The sequence below is a fragment of the Pan troglodytes genome, chromosome Y (genome assembly GCF_028858775.2).
Source record: "Pan troglodytes isolate AG18354 chromosome Y, NHGRI_mPanTro3-v2.0_pri, whole genome shotgun sequence".
NCBI lineage: Eukaryota > Metazoa > Chordata > Mammalia > Primates > Hominidae > Pan > Pan troglodytes.
Window position 1 is genome coordinate 15,088,017 of NC_072422.2, and position 23,171 is coordinate 15,111,187.

Below are 23,171 nucleotides of genomic sequence, written 5' to 3' on the forward strand. Positions count from 1 at the left end.
TTACTCCTGTAATCCTAGCATTTTGGGAAGTGGAGGTAGGAGGATGGCTTGAGGTCAGGAGTTGGAGACCAGCCTGGGTAACATAATGGACTCCTTTAATCTATTGCCATTTTCGCATCGGGGACTGGTTTAGTGGAAGCCAGTTTTTCCTCAGACAAGGGTTGCGCAGGGGAAGAAGGCGGCGAGGTGGACACGTTTGGGAGTGGGGACTGGCGGCAGGTCTCCGAGGGGCACGTGGTGGGGCGGGTCTTCCGGTAGGAGCAATGTGACAGAGGCCAGGTGGGGCAGTGAGGCTGTCACGGGGACAGGGAGGGCCAGCGAGGGAGTAGGGAGGATGGTTTCCAGATAAAACTGTACCACCTCAGGTCATCCTCAGGCGTTACATTCTCCACAGACAGGTATTACAGGTCATCCTCCGGCATCACAATCAGGCCACAGATAGGTATGGGTTGAAGGCCAGGGTTTGGGGATCTTTGACCTATTGTATATTTCAAATCACTGAAAGATGGTAAGATATTTTAAGTGTTCTCCCCCAAGAACATTTTAATTACCTTGATTTAATCTTTTATCCACATATCCCGCTGGGCGTGGTGGTTCACCGTTGAAATGCCATCACTCTAATAGTCCCAAGCCAGCAAATCACTTGAACCCAGGATTTGGAGACTGGCTTGGGCAATATGGGGAAACGCATGTCTATTTAAAAAAAAAACACAAAAAATTTCCCAGCTCTGGTAAAAAGCCCCGGTAGTACCAGCTACTTGGGAAGCTGAGTTATGGGAAGATCAGTTGAGGCTGGGTGGAGGAGGCGGCAATGAGCAGTGCATTTTGGCAACAGGGGATATACATCTCAAGAAAGAAAATACACAAAACCTCACACTGTACCTCATAAATATATAGTTTTCAAATAAAATTATTTAAATGGGGCACTCCTTCACATTACAACTTAGGAAAATTACAATAGCTTTTCTTATCTAAGTTTTAGAAATGAGATTTTGTCAGGTCCATATTAAAATGCAGCATTTATCCATGAAGTCAGTGCCCCCTTTGCTCTGTATGTTAGAAATTTTACATATTTATTTATTTATTTTTCTTTTTTTTCTTTTATTATTATACTTTAAGTTTTAGGGTACATGTGCACATTGTGCAGGTTAGTTACATATGTATACATGTGCCACGCTGGTGCACTGCACCCACTAACTGGTCATCTAGCATTAGGTATATCTCCCAATGCTATCCCTCTCCCCTCCCCCTACCCCACAACAGTCCCCAGAATGTGATGTTCCCCTTCCTGTGTCCATGTGATCTCATTGTTCAGTTCCCACCTGTGAGTGAGAATATGCGGTGTTTGGTTTTTTGTTCTTGCGATAGTTTACTGAGAATGATGATTTCCAATTTCATCCATGTCCCTACAAAGGACATGAACTCATCATTTTTTTGGCTGCATAGTATTCCATGGTGTATATGTGCCACATTTTCTTAATCCAGTCTATCATTGTTGGACATTTGGGTTGGATCCAAGTCTTTGCTATTATGAATAGTGCCGCAGTAAACATACGTGTGCATGTGTCTTTATAGCAGCATGATTTATAGTCCTTTGTGTATATACCTAGTAATGGGATGGCTGGGTCAAATGGTATTTCTAGTTCTAGATCCCTGAGGAATCGCCACACTGACTTCCACAATGGTTGAACTAGTTTACAGTCCCACCAACAGTGTAAAAGTGTTCCTATTTCTCCACATCCTGTCCAGCACCTGTTGTTTCCTGACTTTTTAATGATTGCCATTCTAATGGTGTGAGATGGTATCTCATTGTGGTTTTGATTTGCATTGCTCTGATGGCCAGCGATGATGAGCATTTTCTCATGTGTTTTTTCGCTGCATAAATGTCTTCTTTTGAGAACTGTCTGTTCATGTCCTTTGCCCACTTTTGGATGGGGTTGTTTGTTTTTTTCTTGTAAATGTGTTTGAGTTCATTGTAGATTCTGGATATTAGCCCTTTGTCAGATGAGTAGGTTGCAAAGATTTTCTCCCATTTTGTAGGTTGCTTGTTCACTCTGATGGTAGTTTCTTTTGCTGTACAGAAGCTCTTTAGTTTAATTAGATCCCATTTGTCAATTTTGTCTTGTGTTGCCATTGCTTTTGGTGTTTTAGACATGAAGTCCTTGCCCATGCCTATGTCCTGAATGGTATTGCCTAGGTTTTCTTCTAGGGTTTTTATGGTTTTAGGTCTAACGTTTAAGTCTTTAATCCATCTTGAATTGATTTTTGTATTTAAAGTAAGAAGTACTAAAAAAGATGTCAGGCTCTGAAAGGGAATTTCACTTGAGTTTTCAACACGGTACGTAATAAAATTTTATCTTTTTAGCTTATTTATTTTTATCTAAATATAGATTTTTCTTTGACCATTTGCAGCACAATGGTAGAAGCAGATCATCCGGGCAAGCTTTTCATTGGTGGCCTCAATAGGGAAACCAATGAAAAGATGCTTAAAGCAGTATTTGAGAAACATGGTCCCATATCAGAAGGTAACCCTTAAAACCGTGTGTGCGTGTGTGTGTGTGTGTGTATTTTCATATGTATATTTCAATATGTATATTTAAAATATGTCTGTTATATATATGTTTTGAAAAAACATGTTTTTCAAAGTTCATTGTATACCTACATTAAAATGCCTTATTGTTTTTAAACTCTTATTTTGAAGTTATCTATTTGATATTTGGAAAATTCTCACAGTAGCAGGTTAAGGATCTGTGGTAAGGATCACCTACTACTTAGAAACGAAAATAAGGAAAACTAAACGTGTTGTGGAGTTAGGGAACAAACTGGAACAAAATAGGCTGACTATAGGGGTGACCAGTATGAAGTATAATACTAGTGATGGGAAATGCAATTATTTTTGATTTGATGTAACTTTTAGATGGTTAGTACCTTGACGAGTCCATTATATCAATGTAAAATGTTTTCATATATTTTAGTTCTTTTGATAAAGGATTGAACCAGCAAATCCAGAGGCTTTGTATTTATTACTTTTGAGAACCCTGCAGATGCTAAGAATACTGCCAAAGATATGAATGGAGAGGTAGAGTCTCTCATTAATAATATTCTAACTCTCTTCTTCAGTTAACAGTATTTCTAGGTCTTTTTAGAATTACATAACTTTTGAAGATAGTAGAATGCCATATGAAGACATCCTCTTCTTTGTGCCATATACATTCAACTGTAGTTGGAAGGGTATTGGAATTAACCTTATATAAATTAATATATGGTAACCTTTTTCTATGTTTGTATTTCAATATGAGTGTAAATAGATCTTCAAAGGTTTTGAAGAGCTTTAAACTTATAAGGGACCCTCATGTAAATGAAAGGAAAAAGTCAACATTTATTACATGCCATTAACGCAATTACTTCCAATTCATGGAAATACTTCTAGAGCACAGACAAACTGTGGATAGACATCTAGACAGACTCACAAGAAGGAAAGATTCTCTCCCATTTTCTGAAAATATATTTTTGAGAAAGTGGGTTTAAATAAGACCTTTACATTTAAGGAAGTGTTAAGTACTTGAAAATAGAAAAAAATAGGAGAACATTGAAGTTGGATAACACAAGAAGTAACTGGCATTTTTTCCCCATCCTTGCTCTTTTCTCCTGAGGACGTTTTTTCCCTGTCACCAGAGTGATGTATGTAACATGAATACCTAATTACTCATTTCCCCAGTGTGTTTGAGGATTTGTTTTGATCCAAACATTGGTCTGTTGTCCTATTGAGTCTTAAATCTAGGGATTGTGTATTTACTAAAGCTTTAAACTTTTATGTAATTCTGTTAACTGTTGAATTCCTTTACATTGTGTCAAGTTCATTCCATTCTGGGCCCTTTAGAACTTTTTTGCTTTATAACATGATCCTAATCAGGCTGGGCTTGGTGGGAGCAGTGTGATATTAGTCCTTTTAAGAAATTCATTTTTGTTAAACTCATCGATTTTTCTTGAGGATTCTACCTTTAACTGTCGGACATGTCTGAAATTTGGGCAAGTTGTGGGAGATGGTGCTGAGGCGCCATTGTTTTTATGTGCACTTTTTATTAAAGCCTGTAATCCCAGCACTTTGGGAGGCCAAGGCAGGCATATCATGATGTTAGGAGAATGAAACCATCATGGCCAACATGGTGAAACCCTGCCTCTACTAAAATACAAAAAATCCACCGGGAGTGGTGGTGTGTGCCTGTAGCTGCAGCTACTTGGTAGGCCGAGGCAGGGGAATCAGTTGAACCTGTGAGGCGGAGGTTGTAGTGAGCTGAGATCATGCCACTGCCCTTCAGGCTGGCAACAGAGCAAGACTCTATAGCAAAAAAATATAGCAAATTAAAAAAATGATAAATAACATTATCTCAATCTGTTTTTAGCCTCTGTTCCTCTTTACGCTATCCCCAAAATGCTTTTTTGGACTTCTTAAGAATTATCCTTCCCCGTGTGTGTCTCAAAAATATCAATTTATGCTTCAAAAACCACTTAGATTTCATATTTTCTTCCTCATTGCGTATTGTAGGTATTTTGTACTTGCTGTACCATGTATGAATCTATTGATTGTGAAATTGTATGTAGTGCATATTTAAGTCTTCCTAGTTGCTTTTATTTCTGTTACATCTAGCACATTTCCTGGCACATAGCAGAAAGCACATTTTTATTCACTCTTATAAATTAGTATTTCAAGCTGTGGTAGAAACCAAGGGTAGCTTTTGGTTCATGGCTTTGTGGTAACTCTGGAGATAATTTTGACTTCTGTATAGTAATCTATGATAATTTCCTTTTTCCCCCTAGTTTTCAAGCAAAAGAGCAGGTAATTTGTGTAGAGTTTTTGTCTGTTTGTTTTTTAAGACAGAGTCTCACTGTGTCAACAGGCTGGATTGCAGTGGGTCGATCTTGGCTCACTGCAACCTCTGCCTCCTGGGTTCAACTGATTCTCCTGCCTACAGGCCACGCCACCATGCCCACCTAATTTTGCTACTTTGAGCGAGAGAGGGTTTCACCCTGTTGGCCAGGATGGTCTCTATCTCTTCATCTCATGAACCACCTGCCTCGGCCTCCCAAAGTGTTGGGATTACTGGTGTGAGACACCACACCCAGCCAATGTTATTTCTAAATTACTTAATCTCACATATTTTGTTGTGTAAAAATAAATAGGAATGTTATGTGCACATAAATGTTGAGAAGGCCAATAAAGGAGGTTCTTAGATTTTCAAGGTGAATAAACAGTTTAAGGAATTTTGGATGACTTTGGAACACTGGGGAGGAAGCAGCCACGAGCAAATCTGGGCAAATATTTTGGGCCCAGAAATAAAAAAAGAAGTTTCAAGGTAGAAACAATGGGCGACGTGGCTGCAAGAGGTCTTGTAAGGGATTTAAGATCTTCCCCCAAATAACAGAATCCATGTAATTTTTAAATTGAGTTATTAGCTGAACTGTAAATCAATAATTAAGATTGTTCTAGGATGTTTAAACATTAACACAATATCCTTAGTGTAAGGTTGGAAATTATTTGAGGAGAGAATTTAGTACTAAGCAACATGATGTGAGCAGTAGGATTGAATAGAAGTAATATTTTTGAGAAGGACAATTGTAAGATTGCAGACTGAACAGAAGAAAGCAAGACAAGAAACAGAAGTTTCCAGCAAAGAAAGTAAGCAGAACAAATTAAAATTCTTACTTAGTCCTCCATCCTAATATGGAGGAAATTAAAAACTGACATTTCCAATTTTACATTTCATAAGTAGAGTATTGGTGAAGTCAGGTATTTATTGACTTCAGGATACCCAAGCCAACACATTTCCATTGGAAAATTAGCTAGTGAACATATCATAGGTGAAAGGCTGACCTTTAAGGAATAGCACTGTGAAGAGTATATTAAAGGATAATTTTTTCTATTTTGAAACAGCAACGATGTTGTAATGACCCCTTTAATAGTGTTGTTTATTGCAGTAAAAGTAAATCTTGGCTATCATTAGAAAGTTTTCACTAGTACATTTTAATTTGTCAACATTTAAGATAGAGCCAACCACTTAGAGAGAAAGGAGAACTTTCATGTAAAAGTTTAGCATGCAGTCGTTCAAAGGTAGCAGTATTTGTGTTTGTGAGGTAGATTGAACTATGTGGGAAAATTTACCTTCCTCAGCTGAGAAAGGACAATGTATGTAAACTTTCAAATTGTGAAGATTTGGTGGTTTTACATGTTTTCCCTATGTCATTTGTAGTCATCAGTAATTCATATGAAAAGGAAAATAGTAACTAAGTAGTTCTTAACCATTACAAATGAACTTTTACCTAAGAATTAATGTTTGCCTTCAGCTTCGTTAGAAGAACTGGCCTTGTGGGAGCCATGGGATTATCCAAAGCCATAAGAAATATTCACAGTGTCATGACTGTCTAGTAATTTAGGAAACAAAGAATGGAGTCATAGAAGAAATAATTTTAAAAAGTTGTTTGAGAGAAGAGAAAATAGTGTTTCAGATTAGGTGTTCTTTACATAATGTTCCAACATTTTAATGTTAAAGGTCCCGTATCATATGGAAGAGGGAATTAGGGAGGTCCTCCACTCAGAGAGCCAATCTCTTCCTGGAGAAATGACCATATGTCTCTAAGAGATGACGGTTATGCAGCTAAGGATGGGTAAAGGAAAAAATTTTAAAAAGTTGATTATTTTTGTTTTGATGATGAAATAAACATAACAAAATTAATTATTATAAGGTAAACAGTTAAGTGGCATTTAATACATTCTATGTCATGCAACAACTACCTCCATCGAGTTCCAAAACATTTTCATGACGCCAAAATAAAACTCCAACTACCAGTTAAGCAGTTCCTTCCATTTTCTCCCTTCCCTCAGCTGCTAGCAAACACCAGTCAGTGTTCTGCCTCTGAACTTACTGTTGTGGGCATTTAATGTTAATGGGCTCAAACACTACACGACTTTTTGTATCTCTCTCCTTTCCTTTTCCATGATGTCCTGAAGGTTCATTTACATCATAGCACTTCACTCCTTCCACAAGCTGTTAACTCATTATTTTATTTGGGTTGTTTCCACCGCAGTATTTCTATGCACGCATATTTGTTTGAGTACACGTATTCAATTCGGGGTGTATATGAGTGGAATTGCTTGGTAGTATGATAATTATATTGTTTTCTTGAGGAACCACTACATTTCTCCATAGTAGCTGCACCATTTTCCATTCCAACTAGCATTGTATCAGGGTTCCAATTTATCTGCATCCTGTCAAACACTTGCTATTTCCTGCTTTTATTGCCATTCCAGTGTGTGTGTGTGTGTGTGTGTGTGTGTGTGAATTATGGTATCTCATTTTGGATTTGAAGTGCATTTTCTGAATCACTGATTGTGAGTATCTGTTCATGTGCTTTTTGGGCATTTGCCTATTTTATTTGAAGAAATATCCATTTAGGTTTTGGACCTTTTAATTTTGTTTAAGTTGTAACTTAGTTACGTTTTGGATACTAGAAGTTGAAAATTTAAAATGTGTTGCTTAAACTTATGCACGCAGAAATCATCCAAGCTCCTGAGAAACTAGGGATTATGCTCCACCATCTAGAGACTATGCATATCATGATTATGGTCATTCTAGTCGGGATGAACATCACTCTAGAGGATATAGGTACTATAACTTTTTCTGGACTTGTCAAAAAGATTTCTTAAGTTATTCATTCCAGCTAACATTGTATTAGGGTTCCAATTTATCTACATACTCTCAAACACTTGCTACTTCCTGCTTTTTAAAATGTAATGCCATTCTAGTGTGTGTGTGTGAAGTCTGGAATCTCATTTTGGATGTGAAATGCATTTTATGAATCACTGATTATTAGTATCTGTTCCATGTGTTTTTGGGCATTTGCCTATTTTATTTGGAGAAATATCTTTTTAGATGTTTGGCAATTTAATTGTGTTTAAGTTGTAATTTAGTTATATGTTGGATAGTAGAAGTTGAAAATTTAAAATTTGTTGCTTAAACTTACTCACACAGAAATCATCCAAGCTCCCAAGAAACCAGGGATTATGCTCCACCATCTAGAGGCTATGCATACCATGATAATGGTCAATCTAGTCGGGATGAACATTCCTCTAAAGGATATAGGTACTATAACATTATCTGGATTTATCAAATAGATTTCTTAAATTGTTTATTCTGACATTAAAAATTTTTTTTTCAATTTAGTGATAGTGGTGGCTACGACAAAACCCGTGGTAGAGATCATTCTGATTGTGCAAGTGGAAGTTCTTACAAAAATGAATTTCAGGGATATGGTAAGAGTCCAGGATGGATTTTTAAATTAAAGAATTTTATGTAATAGTCCAGATCATTATTTTAATGAAATTCTAAGGAAAATTATAAAGGACAATATAACATATTTAAATATTGAGTAGTCTAACAGTATAAAACGTAGGGAACGATATGAAGGAGAGAACTTCATGTGCAGAAAAAGTGACTCAACGTTTACTTCAGAATTAAATTTGTTAAGCTTCAAAATACTACTCCTACACTTCTTTTAAATAAAACCTTCTGACCAATGCAGGCTTAATTAATATCTATCCTGTCAACAAGGGCAGAGGAAAGCAGATATTTCCAAATAGCACTTTAACTAATTCATCCTTTAGTGGTGGCAGTAAAAGTGTTTAAATATAGTCCAACATATTATTTTATCAACCCTGCAGGGACCTCTCATGGTGCACCACCTGCAAGAGGGCCTCGGATGTCTTATGGTGGAAGCAGCCACTCTGATTATAACAATACACGAGATAGATATGGCAGAAGTCAAGAAAGTTACTCAAGAAGCTGCAGTGATTTTTACTTTTGTGGTCATGAGCACACTGGCAGAAAAGACCAAAGGAATCCACCTTCTCTGGGTAGGGTTCACCCTGCTCGTCGTGAAGCATATGGTAAGTGAAGTTATGTGGCATCTACAGTAGATGGTCGGGAAAGTCGATCTGAAAAGGAGACTGAAGCAGATATTAAAGCAAGTATTCCAAATAATAGTTATTGCATACCAAACCTTGTTTGAAAATCGAAAATTGAAATGTTATTTCTGCATTGTTACCTGCATATTACTAAAAGAAGCATATGGGCTTTGTGGAGACAGGTAGATACTAACTTCCTCCATGAAGGTTTTGAGGTATTCAAAGGAAAAGGAATTTTCTTCAAAGTAATTTCATACTTGTTAATGCTATTTGAAAACTATCTGTTTAGATGTAATATCTACATTAAAATGTTCAGAATAAAATTTTACAGTAATAGAAAATTCCTGATGTTATTGGTTAGCTGCACATGCTTAAAAGCAAATTCAATAGGAGAGTAAATTCTGTTGTTTGCTGAACATTTTCCTTTGTTTCTTTGAACATAAATAGATACAAAATTAGGCATATGTTACATCTCCCTTGCAAGCGGCGCAAGTTTTCCAATTAGGCTGTTTCTCTTTAAAAACTTATAAGCTTAAAATGTTTGAGAAGCCTTCAGAAAGACTACAAAACTGTCTGCCTCACCATAAAACGTTTATCTTTTAGAGGAATAGTACAGGTCAAAGGAAATAAATAGATGTGGTTGATACTAAAGTTTAAAACATCTGTAACATTCTACTTGAAGCGTTCGGTGACTGAAAGAGGATATGATAATGAAACCTTTTTTTTTTTTTTTTTTTTTTTACCTAAATCAAAACTGAACTAGCTAAGTTTCTGAAGTGCATAGCATAATGAAATTAAATGTTCCTAGTTTAAATAGTGGAAAGTAGGTGTTTTGTCTTGGGTGGTACTCATGATAATTTTTTCTTGAAAGTTTTGGCAGTGGTTGTTATAACAGTTTAGTAATAAGTTCTTACAAATAGGAATAATTTAGAATGGTTGGGATTTTATCAGTTTTTTTTTTTTTTTTTTTTTTTTTTTTGAGATGAAACGTAGCTTTGTCGCCCAAGCTGGGATGCAGTGGCTCCGTCTTGGCTTACTGCAAACTCCGCCTTCTGGGTCAAGCTCTTCTTCTGCCTCAGCATCCTGAGTAACTGGTATTAGATAAGTATGCACCACAGCTGGCTAATTTTTCATATTTTTAGTACAGAATGCATTTCACCATGTTTGCCAGGCCACTCTTTAAAATCCTGATCCATCCTCCTTGGACTCCCAAAGTGTAATCCTAAAATTACAGGCATGAGCCACCACTCTCAGCCTATCAGATTTAATTGATGATATGAATGGAAATGCTTTAAACCTCACACTTTTGGGACAATGAAGTGTATAAAACATAACTGCATAAAGTTTCAGACGGGATTGCTTAAAGGTTTAAGAAATCATCGAATGTTAAAAATAAAAAGATTTGGACCTAAATAACTAAACCAATTACTTTTCCTGATTATACACCTAAAGAAATGAAACACATGAAGTTCCTGAAGTTTTGCAGTCCATAATTTTTACAATTAACAGACTAATCTGCAAGGAAGGAGTATTTTCTTGAGAAAATTTTACAAGATCATCACTTTTTATAAGGTAAGGGTGCAAATAATTTTAAAGGGAGAAGTTACCAACTTCGATTTTTAAGTGAATTATTCATGTTATGAAGTTGTGTTTTCATTCACCTATAACATAGGATTGTGAGGGTGAAGTGAAAAGATACAACTCCCTAGTCTTGTGTATCTTATTGTCCAGGTGTGATGACTCAGGTCTTTAATTCCAACACTTGGGAAGCTGAGGCTTGCAGATACCTTTAGGTCAGGAGTTGAAAACCAGGCTGGCCAACACCATGAAATCCCTTCTCTAGCAAAAATATAAAAATTAGCCCGGTGTGGTGGCACACGCCTGTAGTGTGTTACAATTAATTGGGAGGCTCAGGCAGGAGAATCGTGTAAACCTGGAAGGCTGAGGCTGCATTGAGCCGATATTGTGCCATGCACTCTAATCTGGGAGACATTCCACCTTCACTCTATTAATTCTTTTGAGATATATAATAAACCATTATTAAATGTACTCATCTTGTGCTACTGAACACTAGATCTTATTCCTTCTAAGCAACTATAATTGAACCCACCCCCATTCCCTCTTTGATCCCTTCCTTACCAGTACACATTGCTTGTATCAAAATATCGCATGTATGCCAAAAGTATCTACAACTGTTATGTACAAATCTTTTTAAATAAGTAAAAAATTAAAAGGGTATCTCCAACAAGGTGATAAAATAGGAGGCTCTAATTTGTTCCTCCATCCACAAACGCAACAAATAAAAAGCCACACCCACAACAATTCCCTATGAGATAAACTCAGAAACTAGTTGAGATACTCTTGCACATAGGATTATGAAAATACTCACTTAAAAAGAAATAAGAAAAACTGAATCATGATCTTGTTCTAGAATTTGTGGCTGACACATGACCCTAGAGTCAATAGAGAACTGTTATTTCACAGCTTCTCTAAGAGGACTGAAGTGTTAAGCCACATACGTAATGCCCCAACTGTTAACAGCTGCTTCTTAACAAAATGATTGCCTATTTCTGGATTCTAGCACAGATTGGCATTCAAAGCTCTCCTAGGACCTCCAAGATAAAAGAGGGATTTAAGTAGACATTCAAGCACTTCTAAAACTGTTTCCTCCTGGTTTACTGAATCTTAAGCAGTCAAGAAAGCTCAGCTCCCACCTTGTTCCTCGAAGATTTTAGATTGTACATCTAACGTCTTGACTTTTTTCCTTCTTTTTTATTTTGAGATGGAGTCTTGCTCTGCTGCACAGGCTGGAGTGCAATAGCATGATCTCAGCTCACTGAAAACTCTGCCTCCCAGGCTCAAGTGGTTCCCCTGTCTCAGCCTCCTGAGTAACGGATATTCCCCTGTCTCAGCCTCCTGGCATCTGTGACCATGCCAGGCTAACTTTCGTATTTCTTAGTAGAGACAAGTTTTCACAATGTTGGTCAGGCTGGTCTCAAACTCCTGACCTCAGCTCATCCACCTTCCTCATCCTGCCAAAGAGCTGGGATTACAGGCGTGAGCCTGCACCCAGCCTTATCTTGACTTTTATAGCTTTTGCCCAGGTATCTTGTTTCTAATTTTGACTTTTGGATCTGTCAAGGTCCTCTGAGAGCAGGCACATAGGCATTTCTCATCAGTCTTCATCATCACTCACTCTAGCAATATACTGAGCTTCTAAATTTTCCTTCCAAGAAGTCGAACTACTCAACTATGGCCTTGACTTCTCAGGTTGCTGCCTAAGAGTTTGCACACTAACTTACCAATCTCTGGAAGCTAATGAATCCCAGCATTTTGTAGTTCCAGGATTCTAAAGAGGAAAAAGGGTTGTTTTACAATAACTCTGCATGATTTTTAAACTTGCCTATTGATGTAGTTTGGACATTTTTTCCTCCAAGTCTCAGGATGAAATACGGTCCTCCACACTGTAAATGACACCTAGTGGGAGGTGTTTGTTTGGGTCATGGGGATGGATCCCTCACAAATGGCCTGGCTGCCTTGCAATGGTTAATAAGTGAGTTTTCCACTGTATTATTGCCACAGTCTAGATCACATCCAAGTAGTTTGTTGAAAAGAGCCTTATACCTTCTCCTCTTCTCTCTCTCCCCTTCTCTTCTCTCCACACATGACGTGACTGTTTTCCTTTTATGTTCCATCCTGAGTGGAATCCTGGTGAGGCTCTCACCAGATGCAGATGCTGGCACCACACATCTTTTACAGCCTGCAGAACCAGGATCCAATGAAAGCTCTTTTCTGTATAAATTTCCCAGTCTCATAGTCTTTTTTAGGAACACAAACAGATTAAGACATGTATCTCTGGTTGATAACTTGCCTATGTCAGTAAGGAATGGAGCTCAGAATTCACTATTTCCTTCATTCCATAGAGGACAAAGAGGTGGTTTTCAATGGTCCCGTGAGCTCTTCCTTAAATCCAACCCTTGGCTTGCTCTAGCTTTCGGCTTCTCCATGGAAGCACCCCAACCTTTTAAACTCCTCCTCCCTTAGGATCGCTATTTTTTTTTTTTTTTTTTGAGATTGAGTCTCACTTTGTTACCCAGGTTGGAGTGCAGTGGCGTGATGTCAGCTCACTTTGACCTCTATCTCCTGGGTTCAAGAGATACTCCTGCCTCAACATTCCAAGTAGCTGGTACTACAGTCACATGCCACCAGGCCTGGCTATTTGTGTGTGTGTGTGTGTGTGTGTGTGTGTGTGTGTGTGTGTGTGTGTATGTATGTTTAGTAGACAGGGGATTTCACCCGCTTAGGCAGGATGGTCTTCACCTCCTGACCTCGTGATATGCTCACCTCAGCTTCCCAAAGTTCTGGGGTTACATGTGTGAGCCACTGTGCTCAGCCTGGAACAGTCTTTCAACTTGCCTGTTTCTGGGGTCTGATGTGACACAATAGGCATTCTGTGATTCTACTAACTCCCTCCCTCTCTGAAAAACAAAAACCTTAACTCACAACTCTCCTTAGGTAAGGACACCTTAGTGAATGATTCCATAACTTGCGATTGAATCTGAGACACCTTCTTCGACTGTAGAACTAAGAATAGCCACACAAATAGGATAAAATAACAGTTTTAATGTGATACTTTTCTCCTCTCCAAGCCAGCATAGTGTTGCATACAAAAAATTTCCCTGGACTCACAGTTTCTTCAGGGAGGAGAGAGTTGAAGGTGTACATTCAGCCTTTTCTTTTCCATTTTGCAATTCTTCATGTGATGTTCTCTCTAGTCTTACCCTGTGGGAAACATTGCGGGTATCAGACAACTGGGGTCAGTTAGAAACAAAGTACATGGATGGGGCTTACAGGGATCATAACAGTAATCTTACCAGTGGCTTTGCATTCCAGCCAGCAGAGGTGCACTGTCAGAGAAAGGAAGCAACAGCATCATTCTGCAGCAACGAACCATGGTTGATGGGTCTGCCAGGCTCAAATCACTGACTAACTGCCAAATCCCACAGTGATTTTCTCTGCAAAATTCCAAGGCTGTGACAAAGAGGCAGCTTGGTGATTATCCACAGAAGGGGCATATGACCCCACCCAATCCCAGCTGCCATACTTTTGACCATCCTAGCCCTGTGTGCTCCACCCATCCCCAGGCTGAAAAGCAGAGGCAATTTAGTAGTGAAGGATGAAGTTTCTGGCCCTACCTGGACACAGTGGGCAAGTCGTTTATATAATAAGCCTTGGTACCCCTGGAAGGAAGATCACTTCTGATATATCTAATGGAAATCACTGGGGCATTAGAATCTCTAGAGCACACGACTTTATTGAGAAACAGAGAATCCCAGTCTCAGCTCCAGCCCTTCCCACTGTTCAACAGCAGATATCAAGGGAACTGATTGTCAGTCCTAGGCCCTCTTGCTGCTGGCAGAAAGCTAGCCTATCTGTGCAGAGACCTTCCAGTAACCATCACAGCCAAAATTACAAGCATGCCATTCTGTGTTCCACAAGAGAATGTAAGTGGACACAGTCTCAGCTCCAACCTGTCCAATTTCAATTTCCAAAATGGAATCATTAGTAATAAGTGACCAACCAGCCAAAAAAAAAAAAAAAAGCCCAGAAACTGATAGATTTGGAAGAATTCTACCAGATCTACAAAAAGCTACATCATATTCCATTGTGTGGGTGATCCTAGTTTGTTCAACAGGTTCTGTATGTATGCTTACACACACACACACACACACAAACACACACACAAACACACACACCTATGTTTCATGTTCTCTCAAAAAGCTGCAGTGGAAATGCCAAGCTGGCCTCTGGTATCATCTGAAGGCTCAGTGGGGAAGGACCCACTCCTTTGCTTGCATTACATTGTTGTCAGCAGCCTTGTCCACAATGGCAGTTTTGCAGGGCTTTCTTACAGCTCTCTGGAGAGCATGCAATTATGTTTATTTACATAGTTTACAATATATTCCTTAGCCTTTATCTCTAAACTTGAGGCTGAGTGCAATGACTTAGGTCTGTAATTTCAGTACTTTGGGAGGCTGCTGTTGGAGGATCCTCTGAGCCCAAAAGTCTGACACTACAGTGATGTATGATTCACCCTGATGACAGAGCAACACCCTGCCTCTAAGTAAATAAATAATAAAAATACAACTGATAGTAATATTTTTGTTTTACAGTTTGGAAAACACAAATTTCCTTGATCAAATGTAAGAATATTTGATAGTCACTAACACAGCACATTTGCTTGTGCATGGGAACCAATGCAGAAAAGCAGTGGGATTGGATGCTCATTCCCCTTAATGCCTGACACATAAATACTGTGATGATAAGTGGTGAGTTTAGACCAAGAAGGCTTTCTGCCAGAGCCCTCAACACTGTGGAAATAAAACCCTCCACAAGTCAGGAAACAAAACAGTCTTTCCTGGTAATAGTAACTGTAAAGCCTTTTGCAGATTTGATTTCATTTTTAATTTAGTGTAGATTAGGCAGCATAACAGACTACCCTGCACTCACTAGTATGTGATTTGATGATAAACATTAATTTGATTTGGTTGTTGAAAACTACAAGAATGTTAGTTAATACCATAGTTACATGAGTAATTTTGACAATCTACACTAGCTTATTTTAAACTTTCAGTTAGTCGACTAGAGACCTAAATATTATTTTAAACATAGTTCAAAAATTCATGTGGATAATGGGCAAAATGGCAAGTTTTTATTTTTATTCATTTCCTGTTGGTTTTATACCTTTCATTCTCTCTTCTCTCCCTTCTTTATTCCCTCCCTCCCTCCAACCTTCCTTCCTTCCCTTCTTCCTTCCTTCCTTCCTTCCTCCCTCTCTCTTTTTCTCTCTTTGATTTTTTTTGAAGACAGAATTCTGCTCTGTTGCCTAGGCTGGTGTGCAGTGGCATGATCTCAGCTCACTACAACCTCCCCATCCTGGGTTCAAGCAATTGTCCAGTCACAGCCTCCTGAGCAGCTGCCACTGCAGGCATATGACACCGATCCTATCTATTTTTCCTTTTTTGTATTTTTAGTAGAGACCGGTTTTCACAATATTTGCTCAGGCTGGTCTTGAACTCCTGTCCTCAAGTGATCCACCCACCTCAGACTCTCAAAGTGCTGGGATTCCAGGCATAAGCCACAATACCCACCCAGTTTTATTCATTTCTCTCTTCAGTGATCTCTCCTATCTATTTTAGTATTTTATTATTTGTTTTTATTTCTGAGACAGAGTCTCACTCTGGTGCCCAGGCTGGAGCACAGTGGCATAATCTTAATACAGGGCAAACTCTGTCCCCAGGGTTTGGGATAATATGCATGGGCCACCAAGGCTGGCTAGCTTTCATATGATATTAGACATGAGATCTTGCCATGTTGTCCAGGCTCGTCTCAAACTCCTGACATCAAGAAATCTGCCCACCTTGGCCTGCCAAACTGCTGGGAACGCACCTGTGAGCCTCTGTGCCCTGCCTCGTATCTGTTTTAAAGCTCAGTAGATAAGCAATATTGTCTTCCTGGAATGCTTTATGTTCACAAAAAAACTATAACACTATTATTTAGGTCTTTCGGATAAAGTATGGTAACACACAAAACATACACGCACAGACACAGACACAGTCAGTGATCAAAAAATCAGTGTAGGCCACGACCTAAAATGAAAGGTGAGCTGCTGCAGTTGCCTAGAATTAAACCAGACCAGAGTTGACCCATACCAGGCCGAGAGATGTGAACAGAGGCTTTCCAAAAGGTCTATCAGATACATGTTAGGTTATTCTCCAGCCATAGCAAAGGGACATTAAAGATCTGTTGTGTTTTGAAGAGTCTTGATGGTTTGACTTTTCCAGGGTATTAGCATTCGTGACATTGGCCTTTAAAGCTCTCCACAATTATTCAAATCAGTAGACAACTCAGTTTTTCTAGGAGTCTAAAGAGCTTTTCAAAATTATCTAAAATGTAATGGCTTAAAACAATCATTATAATTTACTAACTCTCAGTCTCTGCAATCTTCCATAGTCTCTCAGCCAAATGATTGTGGTTCAGGGGCACTCAGGAGGATGCAGTCTAGTGATGGCTCAGGATGGGGACATTGTCAGTTGTCTTCCTGTCTCCCTGGTGCCATGGCTAGCATGACTCAAATAGCTGGGGCTGGAATGCTGAGATCCTTGGGCATCTCCTATTTCTATGAGTCTTTCCATGGCATGTCCCTTCTGTATAGTGTTATCAGGGTGTTAGACTTCGTGATGTACTGGTCCAGGGCTCTCCTAAGGGGTTTGTCCCCATGAGAGCAGGAGACTTAGGCACAGCTGTGTCACCTTTTCTAGCCTAGGCCAGAGGTGGCCCAGTATCTAGAAAATGCTTGCCGTGTTTTCTATTAGAAAGCATTAGAAGCAAGTACTATGTTCAGTTACATCAGGAATATTTTCAAATGAGTTTGAGAAGAATTTCAAAGTGTGTTTTAGACCACTACAGTGGCCATGCCTAATCACTAATTATTTTTATAAGTGCTGGATGGGTTTTACCCAACACAATAGCAGATACAGACTTTTAACCTCGAAACCTATATGTCATAGCTCTGAACATTTGGTTACATGTATAAATAACTCTCAAGCAAAAATAGATTTTGAAATGACAGCTATAAATAAATAAAATAAATGAGATAAACTCATAAATATCTGGATGAAATGCTTGTAAACATGTCAGCTTTAAAAATGTCAAGAGGTCTGATGTGCCACTATTTTACTATTTCTATGGGTATTACTTGGACAGGAGGACAAGGACTCAGGGGTCTGCTGGTCCATCTCTGCACCTTGAAACAGCAGCTGGGGCACCAGAAGTAACCCTTACAGCCAACACCATGTAGTGAGGACAAGGAGTCCATCTGGGTTAAAGAGGTTGTGAACATAATGTGACCTGGAGGAGAAGTACACCTGGTAGGGCGACTAGGATCCAGGGCTCCGGCACACATTGAAATCCCCCATGCCCAGCTGTAGTGGAATGAATCCCTCAGCTTCTGCTGGGCTTCCAGGTATGTTCAGGAAGCAGCTCCCTGGGCTGAAAAGGATCCCCCCCCTTCACTTGCCATGCAGGAGTGTGAGGCTTGTGGCCTCCACTCTGTCTGTTCCAGCTCTTTCCCTTCCCATTATCCCGCTGCTGGGTAAGGTGGCAGGACCCTGGAATGTAGAAGGGCCCTGGGTTGTTGACAGTGCCTGTGGGTGGCCATGTACTAGGAGGAGAGTCCCCACTGAGCCTCCCATGAGCTTGGCGGCTGGGAAGGAACAGTCCTGGGGCACTGGCTGGTCCAGAGTCCAGGGACCATTCCCGGAGAATGCCGGGAGGATGTTTTAAGCCTGTGGATCTGCAATATAGGTGGAAGAGCTGTATCTGCCATGGCTGACATCATCAGGGCAAGACACCCACTGGGTGGAGAGTTGGGCTTATGCATTTTACCCCTGTCTTGAAGAGACCATGCATGCCTGCCTCTCCTGGGACCAGTGATACTGGAGACCCCCCTCTGGGTCCACTCATGACCATAAGCTTAGGATGCTGTGTGCCTTGCTTCCTATCCGCCCAGGTGAGGCATCCTGGAGAGGATGCGTGGGGAGAAGCTTGTGTGCGCACATGAAGCACTGGAACTGGCTGTCACCGGCCTGTTTCTGAGCTCCCACCTGACTAAGTGATAAGTGTCTCATCTACCTGACCCCGCAGCCCGGGTTCCTCCTCCACCTACCGACCCATGCCCTCTTGGGGAGAATGCCAGCCTCCCTGGAGACTCAGGCCCTGCCGGACCCACATGCTGTCCTCCTGTCTCATGGGCTGGACACTCTCTGGTGCACAGGGATTCCCAGACAACGAATCCCAAAGCCCCGCAGTTTCCATTGCTTCTTCCCTGAATGCCCCGACTGAACACACAGGAAGATAGAAACAGCTGCTAGGTTTCATTTCCCTCCGGATGTCATTTCAGGTCCATGACATCTCCTCTATGTAGCTCACGCCAGCCACCCTTTTCCTCCTCCCTCTGCCGTTTGGAGAACCATGAGGACTCTGCGTCTCCCTAGCGCGCAGGCTTCTCAGGTCCTGAAGTTGGATTGCGAAACCTGGTGGCTCCCTGTTTCCCAGCTCAAGAGCTGAGTTTGAGGCACATCTGTGGGCGGGAGTGTGTCCCCCAACAAACCAAGGTACACAAAGGTACACAGGCACAGGTGTGCACACTCGTGCACCAGCTCAGACACGCAGGTGGGAACATGCCCACACTCACACTGGTATGAGGGAAACTGTGTGTCTACACCAATACTCAGGTGAGCCTTAATGCTCAGCCACATTGCTTCGCTGGACACACACAGAAGGTTCCTTGCCATTTAATTGATCATCTACAGTGGGATCTATTTTTACTTTTATACTTTTTTAATTTACCAAAGTATGTTGCATTCTTTCCCCCATCATGAAAACGACTGATACAAGGAGGAAGAGCACTTTTCATAACAAATTACTTTATCTGCATCTATAGTATTAAGGTACTTTACAAATTTTATGTCTGTTTTTTAATGTCATAGGAAATGTCTCAGGGCTGGGGAAGCATGAGTGAGGGTGGCAGAGGGAGAAAGCATGTCAAGGGACCCTGGAGTTATTGAAACAGAACATGATAGGACTGGCCACTCTAGAAGGGCGTAGACCTGGGTTCGCCCTCCTGTGCACCTCTGCGTGGAGGGTAAGAGGGCCTTAGTTGAGCCTAACTGAGCCCCAGGTGTTAACAGGCCTCAAGGCGTGGAAGGGACCCACGTGCACCAGCTAGGTTTTGTTTCCCTCCAAATATCATCTCAGATCCATGGCATCTCCTCTAGGTAGCTTGAGCCAGCCACCCTTTTCCTCCTCCCTCTGTCATTTGTGAGAACCATGAGGACTCTTCGCGTCTCCCTAGCGTGTAGGCTTCAGGGGTCCTGAATTTGGATTGCCAAACCTGGTGGTGCCCTGCTTCCCAGCGCAAGAGCTGAGTCTGAGGCACATCTGTGGGCCGGAGTGTGGGCCCCCCCAGACCAAGGTACACAAAGGCACACAGTCACGGGTGTGCACACGTTCCCATTCCATCTCCCTTCTGGCTCACCATCCATCTGCTGACAACTTCCACTCAATGAAACCTTGCACTTATTCTCCAAGCCCACGTGTGAGCCAATTCTTCAGGTACACCAAAGTAGGAAACCCCGGGATCCAGAAAGCCTTCTGTTTTTGCGGTAAGGCAGAGTGTCTTCTTGAGCTAACACAAGACGCCTACAGATGGATAAACTAAATTAACATCGTATATAACACATGGCCGCTGGGGATTCGGGAGCTGTAAACATTCACCCCTAGATGCTGCCTGGGATCGGAGCCGCACAACCTGTCCTCATTGCTCGCTCCGGAGGCCGGGCAGGAACCTCTGCCAAAGCTTCTACCTCAGCCGCTGGCAGGCCATGCGGCCTGGGGCATTCACGGAGCTCCAACGAGTCTGTTACTGGCTGGGGAGTGCTGGGGCCAGGGCATGGCCGTGCCCGCTGATCCTCCTCCTGCCTCTCCATATCGGACTTCTCCTCGACCACCACCTGGACCACTGCCACGATATCGTCCACAGCAGCACCTTCTCCTCCCCCCTAGGGCGCCTCCACGCTCTGTGCCCTGGCTGCCCTCTCCAGCAGAGCCTCCAATTTGAACGGGGTACACTGTGCGCTCCACGTCTGTGTAAGTATATCCTTAAAATATACTTAAAAAAACAACAACAAAAAAACTTAAAAGCGTTCCCATTTCTCCACATCCTCTCCAACATCTGTTGTTCCCTCACTTTTTAATGATCGCCATTCTAACTGGCATGAGATGGTATCTCATTGTATTTGCAAGGTCATGGATGAAGCTGGAAACCATCATACTAAGCAAACTATCACAAGGACAGAAAACCAAACACCGCATGTTCTCACTGATAAGTGAGAGTTGAACAATGAGAACACATGGACACAGGGCAGGGAACATCACCCACCGAGGCCGGTCGCGGGGGTGGGGGGTTGAGGGAGGGATAGCATTTGGAGAAATACCTAATGTAAATGACGAGTTGATGGGGGCAGCTAACAAACATGGAACATGTATCCCTATGTTACAAACCTGCACGTTGTGTACATGTACCCTAGAACTTACAGGATAATAAAACAAAACAAAAAAAAAAAAAAGAAAAAAAAAACCCTTAAAATTAAAAATAGCTCTCCAAACCCAAATACTAAATAGAAAATGAGAATCAAGTGGCCTAGAATGTAACTTAAATGAAAATGTCACAAACATTCAGCAGATAGTTTCTAAATGCCACAATAAGCCTGGCAGTCTGCAAGAAGCTCAGAAAAACACTGTTTCCTTGCTATTTTGAGCGTGCAGTAGGAACAGGTACAGAGATAAATGAGGAATAGTAAGTGTGATAACTGCTGTAATAGGCAAATACAGGCAATATAACTGCAAATAAGGGCAACGATTTTGATAAGCAAAACATTAATAAAAATGAAACGTTAAAAAAAAGACTCATGATTTTAATAAACATTGCCTTCTTCACTCCAGAAGAAAACTCATGCCTCTGCTTTACTGGTTGACATGTTCTTAAAGAGATGTAACAGCTCTGATTTCTGTTACTAAATCACATTTTCGTCACTTATGAAACACAAGTTTAAAATTCCTTTTGAAGGTCAAATGAGAATATTTGCTGTTACTGGATGAACTGTCAAGTGCTACCCAAATATTATTTTCTCACAGGGATTGATACCATGTGTATGTCACATGGTCAATGTAGCATTCTCATAAAGGAAACCTTGAAATGCGTCTGCTGCTCAGTTTTTATTTTTCAGCTGTTTCACTCGTTGTTATTTATCATATGCTTCCTAGGGGCTTTTGAATTTTAATGAGAATATGTAAAAACCGAAAAGAGAAGGACAATGAAATTGCAAGACTACAGTCATAATAATTTCATTGATTAATTCAATTGTTTATAGAGCAAGATTACATTATATTTCTCCCAAAAGATTCTTGGAGAAATTCTAAGATGATGCACCCAGTGTTTGAAATGGCTGTAAAGTTGTTGCTTAAGTTAGAGCTAACTGTTTTTAGAGCATGAAGATACATTAATAGTTTCATGTATTAAAACACAGAAAATAGGATTTTTAGTGCTAGTTGCTCTCACCAGAAATAATCATAGCTTTTAAACTGTTCTTTATGTCAAAATAAACTTTTCATTTTCCCACCTCATGTTTTGGATGCGGCATGTATTTTTAAATGCATTTTCACCCTTATGTGCTTCTGTGAGAAACTGTGGATTTAAGTTCATATCATAATTATCTTACAGCTTCACTTGTCTGTTCCTAAAGGTTCACGGAAGTAAAAAATTCCATTTATGCTTGTATCTTTCAGCAACCTCATTTCAGATAACAGTGCACATTACTGCAGAAATCACATGATACAGGTCCAAAGGAAGAAGAAGAAGAAAGCAAGTTTTTAATTCTATACATTTGTAACACTGTATCAGAAACTCCATAGTCATAGTGAAATAAAAAAGTGATCACAGTCAATTCCATCGCATACCTAGACTGAAATAAGAACCTTCAAAAGAAAAGAAAGTTAAGCATTTTGGGCTTGTCAAAATTTTCCTATATAGATAAAATTATTGGTGACTTTCTCTCACTAGAAAACATAAACAAAAATCCATGCTTTATATATGTATAAATAAAAATATTTTTATTTCTATCAGTTGCGACATGCAAGCAAGTAATAAAGTAAAAGTACAATAATAAAATGATATAAGGAGATTTCTCTGTGTAAAAGAATTCCATTGATACTATTAATTAAAAAAAAAAAACCCCATAGAGAAACTACATGGCTGCTTTTTAGTACTACTACTTTTTAGTATTTTACTTACATTTTAAATAATCAACAAATTAAAGGAAATTCTTAATCATTGTTTATTACCAACGACATTATTCTACTCGAGTAATCGTTTGAGATTACATATTTTAAATAAACCATTAAAAACAAATTGTATTGAGCGATATTAGCTTTCGATGAATACTTCTGTATTTGTAGTCATGTGAAGTATAACTTTCTCCTCAAAATGGATCTTTTATAAAACCAGTGTTAATGTTTTCTCTGATACAAACTCTGGGATTTCTCGTGGCTTTACTATATACATACATTACATGCTTCCAGAAAGTAGGATTCA

General features: G+C 40.0%; 1 protein-coding gene and 1 pseudogene across 1 annotated transcript; both read left to right on the forward strand.

Moving 5' to 3' along the window:
* The window catches only part of LOC736791 (RNA-binding motif protein, Y chromosome, family 1 member F/J-like), a 366,893-nt pseudogene that overhangs the window by 48,398 nt on the left and 295,324 nt on the right, over positions 1–23,171 (forward strand).
* On the forward strand, positions 19,596–20,918 carry LOC134809381 (proline-rich protein, Y-linked-like). The gene is given in 6 exon segments (XM_063805004.1): positions 19,596–19,664; positions 19,875–19,994; positions 20,111–20,184; positions 20,303–20,576; positions 20,578–20,666; positions 20,801–20,918. Coding segments are annotated over 6 exon segments (744 nt in total).